Consider the following 24,845-nt stretch of genomic DNA (forward strand, 5'->3'; position numbering starts at 1 on the left):
GTATTCAATATAAATATAGAATTTCCAATACTCAACAATAAAAAATACAAACTGTGCAAGAGATCTGAGCACTTTGCCAAAGAGATATATGAATGGCAAATAAGCACATGAAAATATACCCAAGTCATCAGTCAGTAGGGAAATGTAAATCAAAACCACAATGATACAACTACATCCTACTAGAGTAGCTGTCAAAAAACTGACAATGCCCAGTGCTGCAAAGGATGTGGAGAAACTGAAACTTTCATACACTGATGGGAATGCTAAATGGTAGAGCTACTCTGAGAAACAGTTTTACAGCATCTGAGAATGTTAAACATATACTTACCAAATATCCCAGCAATCCAAATCTAGGTATTTACTCTAGAGAAATGAAAACACAAAAAATTGCATGCAAATATTTACAGGTGCTTTATTTGTAATTGTCCCACACTAGAAACAACTCAACGTCCCTTCAACTGGAGAATGGAGAGACCAATGGCAGTACATCCATACAATGGAGTAAGACTCAGAAATAAGGAACTATTGATAGACCCAATAATGTGGATGAATGTCAAATGAATTATGCTTAGTGAAAGAAGCCAGTCTCAAAAGGCTAAATACTGTATAATTCCACTTATATGACACTCTCCAAAAGAGAAAATTCTAACGACAAAGAACAAACCAGGGTTGCCAGGAGTTAGGGGTAGAGAGGTTTGTACTATAAAGCAGCAGGAATAAATTTGGTGGTGGAGGGCTAGGGATAATGGAACTGTTCTGAATCTTGTGTTGGTTACACAACTATACGTATTTGTCAAAGCTTACAGAACTATACGCCAGAGGGAATTCTATTCTGTATAAATTTTTAAAATAAAATTTAAAACTCTATAGGCATAAAATAAGCCTATATACTGTAGGATTATTTTTACATGATATTCATGCCAAAGCAAAACTATAGGGACAGAAAACTGATCGGTGGTTGACAGGATCTGAGGCTAGGGCTGGGGTTAACTACAAAGGGATCCGGGAGTTTTGGGGGCGATGTAATTATCCTACATCTTGATCGTGATGGTGATTCACTACTGTGTACATTAGTCCAAACTCACAGAACTTAAAAAGGATGAACTTCATTGTATGTAAATTATACCTTAATTTAAAAAAAAAAGGTAAGAGGGAAAAGTCTCAAGAAACAGCTTTTTTTGGGGGCTGGCCCCGTGGCCGAGTAGTTAAGTTCGTGCGCTCCCCTGCAGGCGGCCCAGTGTTTCGTTGGTTCGAATCCTGGGTGCGGACATGGCACCGCTCATCAAACCACACTGAGGTAGCGTCCCACATGCCACAACTAGAAGGACCCACAACAAAGAATATACAACTATGTACTGGGGGCTTCCGGGAGAAAAAGGAAAAAAAATAAAATCTTTAAAAAAAGAAACAGCTTTTTTAAAAACTTATCATAGGCTGTAGAGAATCTGGAGTCCCAGATTCTTAACCTGACATGACTACTTTAGTTCATCTGTTTGATTTGGGCCAAATTATGTTCCTACGCTGCTTCTTACTCATCTAGAGACTACTCTATTTCTAGTACTTACTTACCAGGATCTCTTAAGAGTACTAGAAAATATTTTAAATGTTAAATCATGAAATACCATATGGTTGTAAAATGGCCTTAGCTGTCCTGGTATCCAACTTTCCATTGTAAAACTATTATCTACCAGGAGAGTTTGATAAGATAGTGTGAAATAAGTTGGACCCCAACCAAGGGGACTCAGAGTAGAATTTTTACAAGACTCTATTTTTTTTTAAGACTGGCACCTGAGCTAATATCTGTTCCCAATCTTTTTTTCCTTCTTCTTCTCCCCAAAGCCCCCAGTACATAGTTGTACAGTCTAGTTGTGAGTGCCTCTGGTTGCACTATGTGGGACGCCACCTCAGCATGGCCTGATGAGCCGTGCCATAGCCACTCCATGGATCCAAACAGGCGAGGCCATGGGCCGCCAAAGGGGAGTGCATAAACTTAACCACTCAGCCATGGGACTGGCCCTCAAGACCCTATTTTTTAAAACAAAAAAAAGCAAGAATGTATTTAAAGGGCTTGATAACACAAAGTGGCACACAGTAGGTACTTAATGTTAAGGAGGCAGTATAACACAGAGGAAAGGGCCTGCATAAGGTTTTATCACACCTGGCTTCCAATCCTGGCACCACCACTTAACATGTCATCTTAGGTACACCCTGACAAATTTCTGAGCCTGCTTCTTTATCTTTCACATGAAGAGGCTAATCCCTTACTGGCAGAGCTATACTGAGGGTTAAAGGAGATAACAGGTTTCCAGGGTTTGATGCAGTTTGTGCTTAAGCAATACATAATTCTCTCCTTTGGCTGCCCTGGAACGCAGCAGTGTGCACTTCCCTGCTGATCAGCCTGCAAGCCAAGGGCGCTCACCACTCCACCACATGGCTCCACTTCTAGGATTTGAGTAATAAATTAGAGGATGACAGCATGAAAGACAAGGCTAAGATGTGGCTGTGGGTCCAAAGAAGGTGTGGAAGTTTGGGGTAGTAGGCAAAGACTGAAGCAATCTAATCTAAGCATCACATCTTTCAGATGTGATGAGTCTTGGGTAGACTGCTGGGAACTAAGGTCGTATGCATAACTAAAACCACCCCTGGGGAAGTGAGAAGATTGTGTTTCTGCTGCCATCATCTACCCCAGTCCCTTTCTGAGGGCCCCTGGGACTGCTTGGGCCCACTGCCCCCGTCTGATAGCGTAAGCTCCTCTGGAGGAGGTGGCTAATTATATTTAATGGGGTATAATGACTTCTAGACACTGGAAAAGGAGTTGCCTGGTGCACCCCAGATACAGAAGCTCTTGAGGATGCAGCCTGTGAATAAATGGCAACAGCACCTTTTTGAATCACAGAATTCAAATGCTGGTACTGGATGAGACATGGTCACACAAGGGCAGGGCCCAGACAGAATGCTTCAGTTCAAGGGATTCCTCCAACTCAGTCTACCCAGGAATGCCCCAAGGCAGGGCTTGCCCCTAAGGCACCCAGCCAGCCTACAAAATGGTGCCTTATTTTCCCTTTGTGCAAACAAGGTAGTGTTTACCACACTTCATCACCAGCCAGGCTTGTGTGTTCTCTTCTTTCCTATATCCTATCCCCAGACCCTTCCAGAGACACAGAAGGCTCATCACTGTTCCCCCTACTCCCTCTGCCGCCCAGGTGAGGATCTGTGGATTTGGGTGGGAGGAAGACAGATGGCCTGTAGCCCATTGCAGGAACGTCTTGTCGCTGAGATCTGTTGTGGACTGGTAAAGAAATCATCACCCTTCCAGGACCACACCCCCCCCCCCAGATCCACCAGCAACCTAGCCTCTAGCTGCAGGTTTAGCTGTCCAAGAGGGTTTTATGAGGGGTCAGCCCTCCAACCAGTCCAACCTACAGGATTGGGGATAAACTGTTAGCCTCAGGGATCTGCTGATGATTTATTTCTCTTGTAAAATGAAGTGGGGGTTAAATAAGGGTATTGGGTTTGCCAGTTTCAGCCACTAGAGACTTTTTTTTTTCCTGAAGAATGGACGAAACACCGTGTGTGTGGTGGGAGGTGGGGGGGGGAGGGGGCAGCACAGTGGGGCTTCTTTTAATATTTAGGTGCTTCAGGGAGAAGCAAACCATTCCATCTGTATTCCCCTATCCCACTGAAACTGGTGCTTGGAGTTGGGGGGTGAGATCAGTCCATCAGTCACCAGCACTGTCATCAGCGTTGCCAGAGAGGTCGAGGACAGACATCATGGTATCAGACAGCTTGCTGGCAAGTTTATCTGCAGATGGAGAAATACAGGCAGTCACTTGGGTGGCTAGCTTGCCAAAAGGAAGCCTGCAGGAGTTAGCCTACATCTATCCTTGGCCTGCACCAAACTCCGAAACTGGCTCATTTACCTCTCAACACTACACAAAACAACTGGTGGGCTGCTGGCAGCCACTGCTCAACCTCACAGGTAGAACCATTGTCTACCTGTGAAATGATCACCCCTACGTAGCTTCTATCTCAGAGTGTCAGATTCACTGGGATCCAAGTATTTTTATCCCTTCCTAGTATCAAAACAGCAAGTTTTTTTTTACCGTGTTGAACTTAGCATTCTGCCAGTACCCTCAAAGCACTCACAGCAAAGAGGCAGCATGACTGTAAGAGCTTTGCGCCTGAAAGCTCACCTCCCATTCCTCGAGGCACACTGAGGAATAGTTATGTTCCTCAAGATTCCCCTCAAACATCACCTCCTCCAGGAAGCCTTCTCTGATCACCCCTACTCCACCACCATCTCCAGGCTGAGTTAGGTTCCCTCACTATGCTTTCTGTGTCTTCAGCGTGCTGACAATGTCTGTTTTCTTCTCTCCTCTCCACTCTCCAATAAGACCAGGACTTCACGAGCAATTCATCTGTGGATTCCCAGGAGTCAGGGTGGAATCAGGCCAACAGTGAATGGTTATAAACACAGCCTAATTGAAAGAACTGGGCCAATGGAGTCAATCAATCCTAGGTTTGCATTTTGTCTCCATCAAATATTAATTGTCTTACCTTGAGTGTGTCACTTAACATCTCTGGGCCTCAGTTTCCTCAGTTACCAAATGAGGATAAGACTTTCACAATAAGTTAGCGAAGATTAGTATGCCATGAAGACCTAAATGGGCCAGCCACACAACGGACCACCATAAAAATGGAGGAAGTTCTTTTGTGAATTGACATGGAAATATCCCCAATACATAGTGAATGGAAAAATAATGTGGCAAAACTGTACGTTCAGTAGATTGGCATTTGTATAGAAAAAGAGAACAAAGAATATATAGGTATTTGCCTGTGTTCCTATCTCAGGAATGAGATATAAGAAATTAACTAGTTGCCTATCGGGGGAGGCCTGGATGACTAGGGGATGGGTAGGAGAGAGACATTTTACTATATATCCTTTTGTACCTTGAGTGTATTGCCTAGTGATAAAGTAAACGTTATATATAGCCAGTAAGGTTCCTAACACATAGAAAGCAGCTGATAAATAAATGGTGTCTATTTGATATATAGGCTAGGCCAGCAGTTCTCCAAGTGTGGTCCCCAGAGGAGCAACATCAACATCAACTGGGAAACAGTTAGAAACACAAATTAGCAGGCCCCACAGCCAACCTACTCAATTAGAAACTCTGGCGGTGGGTCCCAGAAATCTGTTTTAAGAACCTTCCAGGCAATTCTAATATAAGCTAAGGTTTGAGAACCATTGTGCTAGTAGGTGAGCCTCCTAACCCACCCCTGCCCTCTAACCCTGGTCTGGGGCTGGATACATGGAGATACTCATTCAGGAGCCCCTAAATCAAGGCCCCAGATGGGCTCTTTATGGAGCACAGGGGGGTGGTCAGGTGCCCCCACCTGTACGCTTCTGCATCTTCTTCTTATTCTTCAGGGCAGATGCCAGAGCCTGGCCCTGCTGCAGTGGGTCCGTCTCCATGATCCTCTGCAGCATTGGGCGGCGGTCTACTGGGCAGACGTCCACTGTGCTATCGTTCCTGGGGCGGTGGTCCACATTGCGCTTAGCCCACCCCATCTGATGACGGTTTGGATTGGTGCAATACCCAGTGAGATCTCCAATCTGGGGAGAGAGAGGATAACAGTGAGGTCTGGGTCCCCAGAGTACCTCCAAAGACTTCTGCAGAGGAGGCAGGGACAAGCTTAGGTAAGAACAGGGAGCCTGGAGCCATGCAGAACTAAGCTCTAAGTTTGGCTCCGCCACAAATTAGGTGCTTAGCTAAGCTCTCAGTCACAGTTTGCTCCTCTGTGAAATGGGAGTGGACAATGGGTAGCTTGCATGGCTTTTATAAGAATAAAATGAAAAAGCAGAGTTACCTGATCAACGACAACTGGTATTACAATGATTCTTTGCTCCAGTGACCCTTCAAGGTCTTACTCAATTTGACAAATATTTTCTGACAACTATTTTGTGCCCAGCTCTGTGTGGGGAAATGCTAGAGAAATGAGTCAGATGCGGCCCCATCTTTGGGAAACAACTAGGCTAAAGAAGATACAATCAACCATACCACAAGTCAGAGTGCAGTAAGTGCCCACCAGAGAGACGCAGCATAAGTGGCAGACGTTAAGAGGATGGTCGTGGTCAACACAGTTCTATTGATGGGAAGGTCATTCCTGAGTGAAAATTGGAAAAACACAGAGCATACCTGGGAACCCAAAACAGTGTCTGTTTGGCTGGAGTGGAAGGTAGATGTGGGTAGTAAAAGTTGGTATTGACAGAAAGCTCACTATGTGCAAGGTACCATTCTAAGCACATACATATATGCGTATGTATACATATTTAGGTATATGTATACAGGTACACATGCATATGTATTAACTCACTTAATCCTTGCAACAATGCTATGACAAACAAGGCACCTAAGGTCACACAGCTAGTAAGCAGTGGAATAAATTAGAACCCAAGCAGACAGGCTTATATATGTATGACCACCTGCTACACTATAGTGGGGAAAAGGCAAGGCTACCACACTATACAACTCTGGGGTTGCAGGGGGGCACCATTCACAATATAGCACACCAAAATGGTATCTCCCACACTTGTGCAATGGAGTGACCCTGCTCAGGGCCCTGAACCTGAGTCTGGAACTCGTAGTGTAAGTGGAGAACTACTACAGGTCCCTGAGGAAAAATGGTAGGTTCTGGGGCTTATGGACTCAGTGAGAAATATTATCAGGGGATAGCCTTAAATATACAACTTGACAGTGATTTTCCTGTAAGCACCAGGGGAACCTTTGAAACTATGTAAGGATGGGAATGGTGTGATTCCTGACACTGCCCCAGTGCAGGTCTCATCGTCTCTTACAGAGTACACGTGACAGTTTCCTTCCTGGACTCCCTGCCTCCCCCCGGCCCCTTTCTTTCTAACCTGATTTTTGCCCCAGCCACCAGTGATAGTTCTAATACACAAACCTGACCATGTTGCTTCCCTGCTTAAGAAACCCTCCCAGATAAGAACAATCTACAAGATGTATTCCTAAGTGAAACAAGCAAAGTGCAGAACAATATGAATAGCATGCTACTATTTGAATTAAAATAGATCTCTGTATCTGCTTGTAGGTATATATATGTGTGTATAAAGATGGAATAGTTCTGAAAGGATGCTCAAGTCTGCTAATAGTGACAGCCTCCAAGGAGGGGACAGGGTGGTCGGGAGATAGAAGCAAGACAGAGACTTACTTTTCACTGTATACCCTTTAGTGACTTTTAAATTTTATACATGTATTACCTAGTCAAAAAATAAATAAAAAGAAAAAATATTTTAAATAAACAAAATGGAAAAAAAAGTAAAACCCTTTGGAAAAACCGATCAACTTTCAGTGTTTTCCTACTACCCATGGTTGAAACTCAAACTCAAGGCCTTCTGTGATCTGATTCCAGGTTCATCTTTCCTCTCTTCCACTCCCACTCCAGCCACCCTACACCACTAACAATTTCCCCAAAACACCACGCTCTCTTTTTGAGCCTTGCCATGAGCACAGGCTGCGCCCTCCCCCACGGGCTGCTGCCCTCCTTGTCCAGAGAATTTGTCAGCCTTCAAGAGATGGCACAAGCATCAAGGCCTCTAGGAAGACTTCCCTGACCCACAAGTAGTAAAGGTCAGAGCCCTTAGATCTATGCTTTCCCAACCTCTGCCTCCACCCCTAGCTTATATGTATCCTACCATAGCGCAGATGTCTGTGTCTGAAACCCACTAAACTGTGACCTCCTGAAGGGCAGAGATGGGGGGACTGGCAGAAGAGGAGGCTGAAAAAGCCTGCAACATGGCATATCGACTTGATCCTGTAGGTGCTGGGGAGTCATGAAAGGGGAGGTGACATGGTCAGATCAGGAAATTAGAAACCATGGGACACATGTCCAGGTAAGAGAGGATAGGAAGCTTAGACTAGGCTTATAGGAATAGTAAGGACAGAAAGAAGCCAACAGCTTCTCAAGAGATTTAGGAGGGAGAAGCCAGGGGACTAGGTGCTGACTATTATGGGATACTGGATACTAGATAAAGGGAAGGAAGAGTCAGGGATACTTACGTTTGCAACCTGAACAACTGGGGGGCTAGACAGGGATACCTGTTCTCTGGGCTGGAGTCGGGCTAGGAAAGCTGCTTGATTGAGACAGCATGCCTCGTCCTTGGACCTGCCAGTGCTTGGCAAATGACACACCCAGCCAGGCACCCAGGGAGCCCAGAGGGAGTGAGTGAACAATCCATGTCTCCCTACCATTATAGGCAGACCTCGCAGGAGCCAGGCAGAAGGGAGTGACCACTTCCCAGAGCCCTGGGTAAGCAAGAGTTGCCATGAAGAAACGGGACAGGTACCTTATACACGGTGGTTTTATTTTCCATGGCATCTGCTATTTTCATCATCGGAGAATGGAGCCACTTGATCTCCATTTCGCGCGGGTCCACGTCACCCAACAGCTCATCAGATTCTCCAGTGGCCAAGCCTTTAACACAACCAACACCACTGTCAGAGCCCTGGCTTTTCCTTGATGCCAGCCCCCTGGTCAGGCCTCAGTGGAAAAGATATGTGGATGCTGCCCAGAGGAGTTGGGAAGGACAGTTCTTTCATTCCTGCTGAGAGGCCATATGACAAAGGATTAAAGGCCTGGGTTTTGTAGTAGGGTACTCGCCTGATGGAGCTGATCTTGGAACCTCAGTTTCCTCATCTGGAAAATGAGAATGCCATAAGCCCTATGACACAGGGGTGCTGTGAGTCATAGCAGAGGATTCCTGAAATGCACTGGCCCAAGACACTGTTCTGTAAATGGTAGCAACTGGGATTCCCTCTCCAGGACCAGGCCTCTCTCCCCCTCCCTCTGGCCCCTTGCCTGGAGCTGACCTCCACTGCAAACCACAAATGTGCCCATTGCCCTAGGCCCATACTACCCTCACACCTGTTTCTAAACTTTGCCCTCAGCCCCTCCCCTGGGCCTCTAATCTCTACTCACTCTTCAAGGTCCAACACTAGGGCCAACTCCTCCAGGAAACTCTCACCATTAACCTCTCCCTCTTCTCAATTTCCCAGAACTCAATCTTTTTCCAAAGTGCATGCTCAGTGATAGAGCCTCTCTTGCCTTCACATCCAGCCAGGGTCAAGCATCACCATAAGAACATGAGCTCTAATTCCTCCCAATTGCCCACTTGAGAGAAGAGGAAAGTAAAGTTCAGAAAGGGGAATGACTTGCCCAAAGCCATATGGGGAATAAACTCTGAAGTGAGCAAGTCCTCTAGTCCTCATTTGTGATCTAAGGACACTAAAAGGCCCAGAGGAGGAAAGCTACTGGCCATCAAGAGAAACATAAAAACTGGAAGCCAGTCCAGCTAGGGCTTTCTCCATTATTCTAGAGTGCCCACAGACAGGCCCAGAGAGCACCAGGCACCCTTCTAGGGTAGGATAGAGAAGGAAGGAGGAGCCATAAGCCAGGGCTGCAGAATGGTAGTATCTGAAGAGATACTCCTACAGGAGTTTCTGAAAGACACACCTCTGTACCCCAGCAAATAATCACCTTAATAACAGCTAATATTTACCAAGCATGTACTATATGCCAGGCACTGTTCTAAGTGGTTTTACATATTAAACAAGTCTTCACAATTATCTTATCAGGTGGGTGCTAGTGTCTCCGTTTTACAGATGATGTCATTGAGACATGGAAAAGTTAAGCAACTTGTGCAGCATCATACAGCTAACAAGAAACAAAACTTGGATTTGAATCCAGGCAGTCCATTCCCACTCAGCTACTCTGAACTGGGTAAATCTTTGACAACAGGGCAGAAGAACTGGTTTGAATGCCACCTCTGCCTGCCACTGACCATGCGCCATTTGGCAAATATCATCTTTCTGTCACTCAGATGCCTCACTCGCCAATGGGGGTGAGAATAAAATCTAGGAGCGGACATGCAATGGCTGAGACAAAGCTTAGGGCAACATGAGACAAGGGGTTTTTGAGAGGAGTGTCTCAGTCCACTCCAGGTCCCAAGAGATGGGGAAAGGAACCTCACATTTCCTGAGCATCTCACTGTGTACCAGGTACTTTGCTGATTTTTTCCTATTGACCAAGAGCCCACAACCACCTCCATGGCCCAGATTAGAATTCTCCACCTTGTGGGAGAAGACACTATGCTTAGAGCTGGTTAAACAATTTTGCAAAAGCCAGAGTAGGGTCAGGGCAGGAGGAGGTCAAATGTGAGATTTGGTGTCAGGTCTGTGTGGCTTCACCAGGGCAAGACAAAGTGCTGGGCAGGCCAGTCCACTCACCACCACTTACATTCCATGGTGTCTTCGTTGGCCTGCTCAGTATCCTCAATGTCAAAGACCTCAGTCATTTCCTTAACGATCTCAGCACTGAGATGGGCAGGTAGAGTGTGGGTGGCAGGTGGAAGTGTATAGAAGCTGATCTTCCCGCTGCATTGGGAGGCGGGAGGAAATTGGTGGTGATGTCATCAAGAGAACAAATGACCAAAGAGAAGATGAGTTGCCAAATCAGAAACAGTGAGGGACAACAAGCAAACCCAGACAGTGGCTCCTGAACAAGAGGCTGAGCTGCTGGATAATCGCTGGCCATAAATTCCCGAGCAGGACATGACCTGGCGCCTTGGCCTTCCCTGTCCTGGGACCCAGGAAGTCAGGCTGCCCCCACCGCTGCAATGAACATAGATGAGCCCCTTGGTGGAACCTGACTCCCAGAGGGCCTCACCCTTACCTCTAGTCCCCTCCTCACCTCACCCAGTCAGCCAGGACAGCTTTGGCCGCCTGCTCCTGACTGTATATGCCTCCCTTCTTCTTCTTCCCCAAGCGGTGGGCCACTGCAGTCAGAAAGTGCTCAGTGGTCTGGAACCCAGAGACACCGTAATAGTTGGAAATCTGGTAAAGGGAGGAAAAGAAATCATGAGGAAGAATGAAGGGCCCTTGGAGTGGGGTAGGGCATGAGCAAGAGCCCTGCGTACCTCCTCCAAGTTACAGCGCTGCAAGATGGTCTCCACCGGGGTCACGGGGTCTCCCAACTTCTGCACATGGATGCAGTTGCGCAGGATGGTGCCCACCTCTGAGTTGGGTCCTGGAACAATGCCTGGGGCATCCAGCAGCCTGATGAACTTGTCCAGGTAGACCTCCTGCATAAACCTGGGGTGGGAGAGAGGAGATGACAGAGGACACTGACAAGCCCAGGTGTGTCTGGCATCCTCTAGGCCCCAGTCACACAGTTGAGAGAAGCGGTGAGGGGCAGATTGCGTACAGATGAAGGTGGAGCGATGTGGGGCCGGGGGCTGTGGAGCCCTACCGACCTGGAACTGATTCTAGTCTAGCCTCTGCCATTGGGAACTGAGCTGCAGGACTATGGGCAAGCTTCTGACTCTCTGAGGCTCAGCTGCTTCATCTAGGAAGCAGAGCTGTGTATTCGTAGCCCAGTCTTACACATCTGCTAGGAGGCTTCAAGGAGCTAAGAGGGAAGCACCCAGCTAGGAGCCTGGCCCACACCTAGTGTGTGTCAGGTAAACAAAGGCTGTTAGTGAGATTACCACACCCAGGGAAGAATCAGAGGCTGGTCTAAGATAAGGAAAGGGACAGGGGCTGAAGGCATGGGAGTTGGGTGAATGGTAGGGTCAAGGAGCTGTGGAGTGGGGGAACAGGCAGGTGCTTACTTGGTGACCCCAGGAACAGCTCCCACACTGCACGCACGGCTGCGCTTCAGGCTATTGATCAGGCTGCTCTTTCCAACATTGGGAAGGCCTACAGAGGAGCAGCAGATGGGTCAGGGCAGGAAGGGCCCTCAGGAACATTTGGGCCAGCCTGTATGTGAGTGGCCCATGCAGGGGCAGTGACCAGGACACAGGAAAGCCAAAAAGAGAGCCAGGCCTCCTGCCTTACCACCCCAGGCCCTGACCAAGCCCTCACATGGCCTTTCTAGCCCTCTCCTCCATTTGTGAGCATATTGACTAGACAAGGCCCTCATTCTAGATATGACACTCACCTCCCACCTACAACCAGCCTGAGAAAGGTGCTCAATGCAAGGCCTCTGTGACATGATCTAACAGAAGGTAGACATTTGCAAGTGTCTGTGAAAGAGAAAACCATCTCCCCTGGTGTGTAATTCACCTGGCCAGGGGGCTTAACTCCAGATGCTAGTCTCTGAGCAGCTGTCTGCTTGTGGTGTGGTATTTTTCTGTTTGGGCATCTGTGAGTACCTCTCAGTATGAGAATTTCCTTGTGTGTTTCTCCCTGAGTCTCTCATTCCCACCATTCTCTTTCTCTGTGGGCTAGAATTTACACGTATATCACTTTCATGGATGTGCCTGGGTGTGTGTACGTACCCCTCGTGCGTGGAAGGTACATGTACACCTCTTTTTCTCTGTGTCTCTTGGTCTCTTGGTTTTTCTCATTCTAAATATCATTGCTTTTTCCATTTTTGTCTTTCTTTCCTACTCACGTTTTCTCTACCGCATCTTTCCTTCTCTACGTATCTCTATAAGCATCTTTCTCTGCCGGTTTGTCTCACTGTCTCTCATTCTGGCCATTGTCTTCTCTCTGATTCTCCCCACCCTGCCAATTCGGCCTCTTTGTAATTCCCTCTACGCCAACTCATCTCATTCTCTACGTGTTCCTTCTTTCTGTGGGCTTGTCTCTCTCTCTATATATGCCCCTCCACACCTGTTTCACTGTGTCTCTTTTTCTCTCTCCCTGTCTATGCCTCCCTAACTCTCTTCTCTGTCTCCATTTCTCTCTATATATCTATCTGTCTCATCATAGACACATCTGTGTATTTGTCTCTCTCCGTGACTCTGGGTGTGTGACTGTGTTTGAGGGTTGAGTGTACCTAGGCACACGTGTCTCTCTGTGGCTCTATTTGCTTGGGGAGAGCAGAGTTGGGGTGAGTGGGAAGGGTGAGGTGGGAAGGACTTGGTCTGCAGGTGTTTTGCCTCTGGATCTGTACATGTGCTTGTGGATCTGTATGTGTGCATAGGACTGTGTGTGTGTTCCTGTGTCTACATCTTGGCTCTGGCCTCGTTCTATGTGCTTCTCTCTGAGTCTGTTTCTCTATCCCTGTGTTTGTCTCTCTCTCGTTCTTTCTTTGGACATGCACATCTGCCTCTCTACATACCTGGGGTATTTCTAGCCCTCTTATGTCTCTCTCTGCAGGTCTCTGTGCACAAGTCTGTCTCTATGTCCTTTCTGGTATTTCCTTTTTTTTTTTAATTGAGTTATTGATAGGTTACAATCTTGTGAAATTTCAGTTGTACATTAATGTTTGTCAGTCATGTTGTAGGTGCATCACTTCACCCTTTGTGCCCACCCCACCTTTCCCCTGGTATCCACTAAACTGTTCTTGGCCCATAATTTTAAATTCCTCATATGAGTGGAGTCATACACAGATTATCCTTCTTTCGCTGGCTTATTTCACTTAACATAATTCTCTCAAGGTCCATCCATGTTATTGCAAATGGAATGATTTTGTTCTGTTTTGCAGCTGAGTAGTATTCCATTGTATATATGTACCACATCTTCTTTATCCATTCATCTGTTGCTGGACACTTAGGTTGCTTCCACGTCTCGGCTATTGTAAACAGTGCTGCAATAAACATTGGGGTGCATAGGACTTTTGGGATTGCTGACTTCAAGCTCTTTGGATAAATACCCAGCAGTGGGATGGCTGGATCGTATGGTAGTTCTATTTTTAATTTTTTGAGGAATCTCCATACTGTTTTCCATAGTGGTTGCACCAGTTTGCATTCCCACCCTTTCCGGTATTTCTTTGTGATCATATCTCCCTCTCCCTGCATGCTTCTGTGATTTAATTCTGTCTTCCCTTTCCACTCCCCACCAATCCGACCATTTGGCTCCCCAGTTCTTTTTCTGTGTCTATTCAAGTACACATATCTATACCTTTTTCTCAGTGTTTAGCTCTCTCTCCAATGTCTTTCTCTCTTGGCTTAACTTCCTCCCCCCAATGGTCTATCTCTGCCTCTCTCAATTTCCCTATTCCCTTCCCACCATCCTTCCCTCAGTGCCCTGGGTTCCAGAGAGGCCAAGGTTTGAGCCTCAGCTCTGTCTTCTCTCAAACAGGGCTGAGCCCCACAAGTCCCGTTCCCTTCTCTGGGCCTCAGTGTTCTTATCTGTAAAAGGGAGATGTTCATCCCTCCCTCCCACAGCTCTGGTAGGATGAGATGGTGTTAACTCAAAGCCCAGCCCTGTACATTTGGTCCATGGTTCTAACACTCAATGCACAGTGGTGATTCTGAGTATGCCTTCCCACATCCATCAATCCAAATTACCAATCACAAAACCCTTCCTGAACTGCTCCTCTCTTCCCCAGAAAGGTAATACAAAGTTCCCAGAATCCTTTTGCCAAATGAAGCCCCTGCCCAAGGAAGCAGCCTGGGCCCCATGACCTCCCCCAAGGCCTTACCCACAACGCCCACACGGATATGGGTGCGCACTTCGCCAAGGCGACAATAGTTCCCCAGAACTCTCATGAGGTTTTCAGCTCCAAAGCAGGCTTTGCTTTTCAGCAGTGACTCAGAGGCCTGCTCCACTGACACACTACGACGACTCTGGAAAATGAGGGGTATAACAGAAGAGGCATCAGGTAGGAGATGTGGTCTGGGCCGATTTCCAACTTTCAGGGAAACTTTCAGGGCCACCTCCTTGTAATCACCGAGATCCCCAACCTGAAGCAGAGGGCTTCTCACACAGGCCCTGAACACCTGCCATTTCCCTGCTCCCTTCAGAGACCCATGAGGCCTGTTTTTCCACTGCCTTTGCATCTCTAGTCTTCTCTGTCCCTGCCTTTGCTTGGACACAGGTGTCTCTTGCCTCCCTCAGCAGGGGCAGGATGGCATCCTGGCCTCTCAACAGGTGAGGTTTGAGTTCCAGCTCTGCCTCTCACAGGCATGTGCCCAACAAATCCTGCTTCCCTTCTCTGGGCCTTGGTGCCCTCATCTGCACAATGGGGACATCTGCCCTCCCTGCCTGTGGCAGGAAGAGAGAGATGCCTGGCCCACATACAGCCTACCTTCCCTTGATTCCTCACACAGAACAAGCCCATTCCAGCCTCCATCTCCTTACTCCTAATGCCACCTCCTCTACTCAGAATGCTCTTCCTCCTCTTCCTCCTTCCTTACTTACCCACCACAGCACTGCAAAATAGGAATTAACCTAAATATCCATCAATAAGAAACAAGTTAAGGAGATACATCCTTAAAGTAGAATACAAATGAAAGAAAGCTGTTAGAAAAGGATGCTTACCACATTTTTGCCATCAAAAAGACCAAAAAATTATAAATGAGAAACAGTGGTCGCCTCTTATCCATGGTTTCAGTTACACACAGTTAACCATGGTCCAAAAAGATTAAATGGAAAATTCCAGAAATAAACAATTCACAAGTTTTAAACTGCACGCCATTCTGAGTATCGTGATGAAATCTCATGAGTCCTGCTCAATCCCATCTGGGTGTGAATCATCCCTTTGTCCAGCATGTCCACTCTGTACACACCACCCGCCCAATAGTCACTTAGCAGTCATCTCGGTTATCAGACTGACTGTCACAATATCACAGTGCTTGTGTTCGAGTAACCTCTATTTTACTTAATAATGGCCCCAAAGTGCAAGAGTAATGATGCTGGCAATTCAGAAAGGCCAAAGAGAAGCCGTAAAGAGCTTCCTTTAGGTGAAAAGGTGAAACTTCTTGACTTAATAAGGAAACAAAAAAATTGTACACTGAGGTTGCTAAGATGTATGGTAACTTTTATTACAGAATATTGTTATAATTGTTCTATTTTATAATTATCGTGGGTAATCTCTTACTGTGCCTAATTTATAAATTAAACTTTATCTTAAGTATGCATGTATAGGGAAAAACATAGTATATATAGGGTTTGGTACTATCTGTGATTTCAAGCCTCCACCAGGGGTCTTGGAATGTATCCCCCGTGGATAAGCAGGGACTACTGTATGTTTCTCCCAGATGAGCAAAGATTAAAATCTTTAATGATATCAAATGTTGGCAAGAGTGTAGGGAAATAGGCCATCTCACACATTCATCTACCCCACTGGTGGGAAGATAAATTGGTACAGCCACTGGGGACGGGGGTGGGCGACAATTTATCAATGTTTAGGAAAATGTAAAACGTGTAAAGCCTAGCCACTCCACCTCTCAGTATCCAACCTACACAAACACTTGCCCACCTGCCAAGACATGTGCAAGGGTGTGTTGAAGTACTGACTATAATGATAAAAAAATTGAAAACTCGGCCAGCCCCAGTGGCCTAGTGGTTAAGTTCGACACATTCCACTTCAGCAGCCCAGGTTCAGCTCCCAGGTGCAGACCTACACCACTCAGCTGTCAGTGGCCATGCAATAGTGGTGGCTCACATACAGGAGTAAACAGAAGTAGTAATGAATAAATATATGTAAAAGGGTTTGACCATAGTTTTAATTGAAGAAATATAAATTAAAACAAGAAATCTTTAAAAAAATTGAAAACTAATTTTTATTTAGCATCAAAAAGGTAGATCTCTATAGAAAGATCTCCAAGGAAAATAAAAAGGAAGTCACAGGATGAAATATACGATACCCCTAAACACTATTTTCTCTTTATATATACATCCACACATATATAAAGCACAGAAAAACATCTGGAAGGATACACACCAAACTGACAATGGTGGTTACCAATGAGTATGGATAAAGGAGATTGGAATTAGGGGTACTGGTGAATGAGTATTTAAGCTTTATCTGTAATTGTTTTCATTTTTTCTACTTTATTTTTTATACCTGGTACAAGATGGAAAAAATGTCCCCCATCACCCAGTTTCTCTCCCTAGAAGCAACCAATGTTTCTGTATACTTGAATATTTTACAATAAAAATGTATTTCTGTATTAACGATATAATTAGAAAGTAGTGCAATTTGTTTTAAAGAGAAAAACAAATGGAGGTATATATTTTTAAAATTTAACAAATAGTTAACCATATTTTCCAAATTTTCTATAGACAGTACGCATTACTCTTACATCTGGGAAAAAAAAATGCTTCCTGAAGAGTAATAATATAGGAAGAAGAAAAATGAAACTAATATTAAGAAGTCATCCAGTAAAGCAAAAAGCTCAAAGTTGAAGGCCCAGTTCAATTACCAAAGGGCTGGAGGCCCAGGGCCAACTCACAAGCCCCCAACCCTGGCCCCAGGCTACCATCAAAGAGGCTAGATGCCCCTGGCCCCAGCTTACCAGGTTTTTGACCTGATGCTGGGTGCTGGCCTTGAAAGCCACAGCTGGCAGCTCATTCCGAAGGTAATCCAGCCACTTTTCCACAACCTCCTTGGGGACCAGGTCTGGGGAAAATAGGAACAGATAGGACTGGTAAGGAGAACAGTACCTCAATGGCTCACTCCAAAGACACAGCCACCCACACCCAAGGCTAGGCCTTGGTCTCCTCCCAACAGATACCACTCCCTGTCCAGTCCCCAGGTTAGAGTGAGAAAGGACAGTATAGTCTAGGGGACAGTTGGTACTCTCTGAAGGGACTTCTGTTCCCTCATGGAAAATGGGCAAACTAGCTGTTTAGTCCCAGATGCCTTCCTTCCAAGACAGGGAGACCAGGGTGCCAGAGGCCTCTAATAGATTGTTTTCCATCCCCTCTCTGGATCATTCTAGGCTGGGCCAAATGTCAAGAATAGCTCTGACAAGAATGGCTACCATTTGTGAAGTAGTGACCATGTATGTACCAAGCACTTTATCATTAATTTTCACAACAACCCTGTGAGGTTGGTACAATGATAGCCCATTTTACAGCTAGAGAAACAGAAGCTCTCAGGTGACATGACTTGTCCAAGATCCCAAAGAAAACAGACAGCACAACTGAGATGAGACCAGAACCTGAGTGACTCCTGAGCCCACGTGCTCTTCTGCCCTAGTCTTTGGGTTCCAGCTTGGGGAAGACAGAAATTCTCCAGGGTAGGCCAGTCACAGATAAGGCTCAAAATGTCAAGAACAGAGGCCTAAAAGGTAGACAGGCTTGGACTCCATTCCAAACTTCTGCTACACTCTGTGTGTTCGTGTGTGTGTGTGTGTCTTTACACAAAAGTGACTTCACCTCTCAGATTTCTTGCTTTAAAAACTGGAACAAGAATTCCTACCTTGCACAACTGTTATGAATACCACTGAGTTGCTGGGTCTTGGGGTCTGGTCCCAGCTAGTTTTTCAAGAAGGCCTGGCCCCTGCCCTGCCTAACCCAATCCTGCCCAACACCCACCAATCTTGTTCAAGACCAGGACCAGCTTCTTGTTGCCTTCTGCCCGCAGGACAGCCTCCTCCATTTGGAAGCAACGGCAGCCTAGCGGGTCCCTGGCATCCAGGACTTCCAGAATCACATCAGAGTATTCCACCACCTGCAGGGCAGAGGATGGGTGATGAAGGCAGGGAAAGGATTGAGTAGCAATGACACAGGCCCATGAAAGAAAACGTCTCCATCTCAATCAGGAAAAACAGAAATGGAGAGAAGATGGAACTGGATTGGTGTCCTCCTCAAAGGGCCTTAAAAAATGGGTCCCCATACCTTACGGAACTCCTTGTAATAAGCCTTCCTTGTGCTCTCATCATCCAGCTGAGGAAACATATTTAATTCCTGCAAAACCTCTTCCTAAAGGAAAAAAAAAGAGAATGGTCCAGGGGAGGAAAGAGAGAGTGAGAGCCAGGGTTTTAGAAACCATGGGAGGCTGGGGGAGCCTTACGAGTCCCAGCCCAAGTAAGAATAGCTTTGACCAGCCAACAAAGCCAGGAACTAGAAGAAGAATGGATAGACCCACATGGTGCGTGTATCTGCCTCTGTGTAAGTAAGTGTGTGTTTGAGCACCAGCTAGAGGCCTTAGAGTGCACATGGGTGTGTAAGGGAGGAATGTGAGAGGGAGGTGTAAGTGAGAAAGACGATTTACGGGGGGACATGGGATGGGGGAGGCAAAATACATACTTTTTGTTAGAAAAGGGACTGTGAGTTCGAAAGTGCATATTCTGTGAGATGAGAATATATGCCAAAAGAGGCAGTAAGAAGTCCCAGAAGGAAGATGACATCCCCCCAACATATACTCCTCTTAACCCTCCCTTCATACTCTCACTCCCTCTCTCCCCCATCCTCTAGTCCTATGTCTCCCCGCCCCCATTCCCAACCCCCAGTCTTTGGGTTCCAGCTTTGGAGAGAGGACCTATCCAGGGTTGTCCAGTCGCAGATAAGGCTCAAAATGACCCTGTACCTCCTTCTCATCCTTCCTCCCTCCCTCTATCCTCATTGTTTCCCATCCTCTCTGTACTGATTCCCTATTTCCCCTCCAACGACCTCACACTCTTCCTCTTTCCCTTTTACAGAGCAATGGCAAAAGATGCTTTTAAGCAAACTCACACCAGTCCTACCCAGGGGCAAAGGCTGCTCTCTTACCTTGCGCTCAAATTCCTCTTGGCGTCGCAGGACATCCTGACAATAGCTCTCAATGGTCCTGCGTCTGTGTCTCTCTTGCTCCCGGGCAGCTTGCCGCTTCTCCCTCATCTCCCCAACCTAACAAGTGAACACACACCAGTACTGTAGCTGACTAGATCTTCAGCCTAAGGGAGGGCTGGAAGACCAAGAATAACAGGGAATGGGTGACAGGGAGGAAACAAGGTGACATGGCAGAGGTGGGAGGAGCAGGGATACAGGGAGAGCAGATATGACAGCAGGAGATAAGGGGTTTGAGACAAAGAAAAAGACAGACAGATGAAGGAAGGGAAAGTGTGGCAGAGAACAATAAAAAGAGGGTATGTGAAGCTGAGAGAGAATGTGTTCTAGACAGAGGGAACCAGTGAAGACTAGAGGGGGAAAGAGGACAAGGATCTTCCAATATTTAAAGAGCAGGAAGAGGAAGGAGCAGCAAGAGAGACTGGAAAACAGGAAGGAGGACATCCAGGAGAGTGAGATGATAAGAAAGTCAAAGTGAGAGTGTTTCAAGGGAAAGCGAGAGTATTTCAAGGAAAGCACGGTCTCAAATACTGAGAACTTGGATAAGATTAAGTAAGATAAGGAAGAAAACTCTCCATGAGTGTGATGTCAGAGAACACACTGGTGAGGCTGGCAGGGGTCATTTCCATGAAGCAGTGGGAACATAGGCTGGACAGCAATGATGTCCAGCAAGGTGAGGGGCAGATGAGTAAATGGAGACGCTAAATCAAGTATCAAAGAGACTACCCTCTCTCCCCCTTCCACAAACAGCCTCAAGAACCCTAACAGTTCTGGCCTTTGCCCTTCCATTCACCACTTCTGCGGACCTAGAAGTCGAACTAGGCCTTCTCTCTCCCCCAAGGTAAAGGGCTTACCCTCTTCTTCTTTAATTCAGTGTCCCAATTGGCACGATCATTGGAGTGAACAAACTGGGGAGCAGAGGCCACTCTAGAGGCTGCTTTCTTCCCATTCTGCTTTGCAGGCTGGTCACCACACAAGAGGAAAAAATCAAACAGAGCTAATGAACCCATGGAAATCACCCCTCTCAAGGGGTTAAAGCTGCTCAGAAGTATAGTTATGGGGGAATGAGAGGAGTAAGCAAAAAGAAAGGCTCTGTCCCTGGAGGTCTGCCCATATGGCTTGAGAGAGACCCTCCCTCCTCTAGCCAGGCAGGTACTGACTGAAGAACCCCAGGAAACGGGGCATGGGGAAGAGCAACTAGGAAGGTTTCCCAAGTAAAGGCCAAGGAAAAAGCTAAGTAGCTCCCAAAGTGTGGTCCTTGGACTAGCAGCAGCAGCATCGCCTGGGAACTTGTTATAAAATACAAATTATCAGATGCCACGGCAGACCTACTGAATCAGAAACTCAGGATGGGGCACAACAATCTGTGTTTTAACCGGCCCTCCAGGTGATTCTGGAGGGCCAAAGTTTGAGAACTTTAACCATGCTAAAATCTGAGAACCACAGCTCTGGACCAAGTCTTACTTGTCCACACCTTTCCCAGCACGACCAGGAGATCTAGGAGCGAGGGATAAAGATTATGTTTTGGCCTCCCTCCTCTCCATGAGCAATAGGGACTTGGGAATCAGGCAGACTTAAGTCCCAGGTGTGCCACCTTGAACCTAGGAACTTTATCAGAGACGCCCAGAGTCTCCTAAAAAATGGGATGATGACAATACCTACCTAGGTATATCAAGCACAAAGCAGCAATGGCTTACGGTGGAAACTTAATAAATGCTACTGATTCTCTACTACGGCCACCCAGGAGGGAAGGAAAGCCAGATCTACTGATTCCAATGTAGTGCTCTGTCTAGAGTCATCCAACATCTATCTACTGGGTTTTATGGGCCTCTTCTAGGGCAAGCAACCTGTTCCTGACATCACCTCCAACAATGGGTATACCTTACCTGATGGTGGGACCAACTTACCTTCTTGCAGCCTTTGGAACCTTTACTTGGCTTTTTATTCTCTACAAAAAAAAGAAAGAGCCATCATCCTCCTACCCAATATTTGTTGACACCTTAATGGAGGCCAGGCCACACTGGGAACCTAAGGAAACTTCAGACACCATGTCTATCTAGGCCCAGTACAAGACAGATACAGTAACGGTAGCAACAGTGTCAGAGGAAATACTGGATATAAGGTTTGGGGCATTATTTCAATGCAAACTGAAACAATTCTTGGAATCCTGTGACGAGAGTGACCTGAATGTGCACTTGAGACTCCTTTCTCTCCCCCAACTTCTGACTGGGGCAACTCAGTAATTTCAGCACCAGGCTGAGATGGGGGCGCTGGCAGTATGGGAAGGTGATCTGAGGAGTCCGAGCTGGCTAAGCCAAGGTAGATGCCCTCAGCACATGGGGAGAGAACTGCCCCTTCCTGCCAACCCTGCTCAGGCCATTGCCTCCAAAGGAACTTGCTCTGTACAGCTAAAGTGCAGCCTCCCTTGGATCCAAGGAAGAGAGAGCTCACCTTCTCCAATCACGCCTTAATGAAGCCCAGAAACTTAAGAGGCCTCTCCCCGCTTCAATGAGAAGTCCCATCTGCTACCCCTTCACAGCTGGCCTCTTGGGGAAGAATGGTTGCCCTTAATTCTCACCATCTGCAAGTGGGGCTAAAGGAATTCCTGGGGGGGGAGGGGTTCTGGCAGGTCAGGATATATACAAACAAATATAAGAGCAGCTTGAGGTTACCAAACAGAGAACAGGCTCCCCAACCACATTAGGTGGTTCACACTGAAGCAGAGTTAATGTAGGAATCGGAGAATTTAAATACTACTACAAATTCTTAAGGAGATTCAAGAAGATACTTCAAAGGAACTATGTGAGAAAAAGATTCCCAAAACTTGATAATGAATAAAAATTCAATAGATGTAGTGAAAAACATAACAGACATCACTAACAACCAAATTAAAAGTTGGAAGATCAAGGGAAGAGAATGCTTAAAACAGAACAAAAATCCAAAGAAATGAAAACTATTGAGTAAAAATAGAAAATGGAGAATGGATCCAGGAGAGCAAATACCTAAATAATAGGAGTTCCTGAAAGAGAAAAAGTTACAAATGGAGAAGCTATTATTTTTTTAAATAATAAGCAAAAGTTCCTTAAGTTGAAAACAAGCTTGAGGTTTCAGATTAGAAAGGCTCATGGAGCATCAAGATTAACAAAAAAGACATATCCTGATGAAATTTCTGAACTCTAAGGATAAAGAGAAAAATCTTATAAACTTCTAAACAGAAGGAGTTTCCAACAAAGGCAAGAGAAGTAGATAGCCTTCTCAAATCTACAATCCTGAACAATTAAGACAGAAGAATAACCATTACGAAGTTCTTTTTTTTTTTTTTTTTTTTGAGGAAGACTAGCCCTGAGCTAACTACTGCCAGTCCTCCTCTTTGCTGAGGAAGCCTGGCCCTGAGCTAACATCATGCCCATCTTCCTCTACTTTATACGTGGGACGCCTACCACAGCATGGCGTGCCAAGCGGTGCCATGTCTGCACCTGGGATCTGAACCAGTGAACCCTGGGCCGCCGAGAAGCGGAACATGAGAACTTAACCGATGCGCCAGCGGGCCGGCCCCATTACGAAGTTCTGAGACAAGGGACTGTGTTCCAAAACTAAATTCCTGTACCTGACCAATAGATCACTCTTACATGAAGATAAAGGACAGACATTTTCAGATGTGCAAAGATTACCACCTGTGTTCCCTTTCTGGTAAAACTACTTGAGGAAGTATACCAGCAAAAGTAAAAATTAAATCAGAAGATCTCGAGCTAAAGGAAACAAATAATGGTGAGCAGGAAAACTATTAAAACTTACCATTAAATCTAAAAAGAAAATGCTAGTAATCTGGCTAAGAACTATAATACATATTAAGAAAGGATTTTTAAAATCCAGGAAGCATATCATAGTGAAATAGCTCAGAACTAAAATACCAAATTATTTCAACAAAATTCAGGAATCAAGCAATAGGGGTTGGAAAAGGAAAAGCATGAAAGCATGCTAAAGATCTCACTTTGGAAGGGTAGGACAAAAATATTATTTAACTTTGGTAAAGTGATAGAGAAATTCAAGTTTAATCATGTTTGATATAAATAGGAATACAATTACCAACATAACTTTAATTACTGGAAGATTTTTTTAAAAACTTGATCAATTTTTAAAAAGTAAATAAATAAGGGAATAAGAGGAAACAAAAAATATAAAATAAAATAGCTGAAAGTAGACCAAACACATTAGTTACCAAAATGAATGTGAATGGGTTGAATTTCCCTGTTAACAACAACAATAACAGAAAACAAACCCCCAAGTCTCCTTTTCTTCCAAAGAATTCATGTTGCAATGAAAAGAATGTGAGGTTTGGAATGAACCAGGTTTGGCCATTTTACTCAACAATTTCCATCTGCCTAACTTCTGGAAACTGAGGGCCTACACTAGATACAAGCACACAATGAAAGAAAATACCTCATTTAGAGAGGGGAAAAAACATCTGCTTCAGAGGGGAGAAGGAAGGGGAAGGAGAGAAGGGGAGGAGGGCAAGGGTACACTCATCACTCACAGCACTGCAGCACCCAGGAGCCTCTGCTAATCTGTTTTTCAACATTTTCAGAGAGAAAACTGCTACCATTTGTAAGCCAGCCAGACCTAGGTCCCCATTCTGGCTCTCAATAGCTACCTAGCGATATGACCTTGAAGAATTTTCTTAAATCTCTCTGAGCCTCAATGTCTCCATCCACCAACAACATCTAGGTCAAACTCACCAACTCTCACATCACTACTACTCCAAGGCAGATCTCTCCATTCACCCATCATCTCCCATAGTCTTGCCTCACGTCCCTGTACACCCAGCCTGACACTGACTCCACTCTCCAATCTCCCTCTGCTCCTGCTTCAGACTTCCCACTACGCCCTCTGAAACTCCCACTTGGGAGATCAGCACTCCTTTAATTCTTCCATCTCTCTTTGGGAACAATTCCCCAACCCCCTGCCTTAGTGGACACTCAGTTCTTCCCTGAGAACTCTGCTTCCCCTGCAGGCCTCTGGAAAGGTGGTGGTTGTTTCTCTGGCACATGAGCAATTTGGGGCCAGTAGGTAGAGGAGGTGACCTCCAGATTCACCATTGCCAAACTAAGACTATTTCTCCCTCTTGTTAAAAAAGAAAAAAAAATCCTATTCTTTTTGAGGCCAATGCTATGCCTGTCACCTGAGTCACTTTTCCTCATTCATTGAAGCCCCTGGTTCATAGCTTTACTTTCGATCCAAATACTGCCACCATCCACCTGGGTAACTGGTGATCACGGGGCCCCTTCCAACACTTGGGTTTCGTACTTCCTCAACATCCTCACT

At 45.8% G+C, this 24,845-nt stretch overlaps 1 protein-coding gene across 6 annotated transcripts in view; it reads right to left on the bottom strand.

Annotated features, from left to right (window-relative positions):
* Positions 1 to 387: 387 nt before the first annotated feature.
* The window catches only part of GNL3L (G protein nucleolar 3 like), a 32,935-nt gene continuing 8,477 nt past the window's right edge, over positions 388 to 24,845 (bottom strand). For 2 of the 6 annotated variants that reach the window (XM_001495943.6, XM_014728661.3), the window contains exons 3-16: positions 21,431 to 21,471; positions 20,378 to 20,485; positions 19,467 to 19,583; positions 18,594 to 18,677; positions 18,291 to 18,426; positions 17,267 to 17,370; positions 14,449 to 14,593; positions 11,687 to 11,774; positions 10,994 to 11,168; positions 10,768 to 10,910; positions 10,315 to 10,451; positions 8,366 to 8,493; positions 5,395 to 5,614; positions 388 to 3,802 (exon numbers count right to left, since the gene is read on the bottom strand). In XM_001495943.6, coding sequence (XP_001495993.2) covers positions 3,720 to 3,802; positions 5,395 to 5,614; positions 8,366 to 8,493; positions 10,315 to 10,451; positions 10,768 to 10,910; positions 10,994 to 11,168; positions 11,687 to 11,774; positions 14,449 to 14,593; positions 17,267 to 17,370; positions 18,291 to 18,426; positions 18,594 to 18,677; positions 19,467 to 19,583; positions 20,378 to 20,485; positions 21,431 to 21,471 — 1,709 coding nt within the window. In that variant the 3' untranslated portion in view covers positions 388 to 3,719. Of the gene's footprint in view, positions 3,803 to 5,394; positions 6,166 to 8,365; positions 8,494 to 10,314; positions 10,452 to 10,767; positions 10,911 to 10,993; positions 11,169 to 11,686; positions 11,775 to 14,448; positions 14,594 to 17,266; positions 17,371 to 18,290; positions 18,427 to 18,593; positions 18,678 to 19,466; positions 19,584 to 20,377; positions 20,486 to 21,430; positions 21,472 to 24,845 lie in introns of all 6 variants that reach the window. The other 4 variants (XM_070257319.1, XM_070257320.1, XR_011434715.1 and 1 more) reach the window with 3 other exon arrangements.

Source organism: Equus caballus, chromosome X (assembly GCF_041296265.1).
Source record: "Equus caballus isolate H_3958 breed thoroughbred chromosome X, TB-T2T, whole genome shotgun sequence".
Lineage (NCBI taxonomy): Eukaryota > Metazoa > Chordata > Mammalia > Perissodactyla > Equidae > Equus > Equus caballus.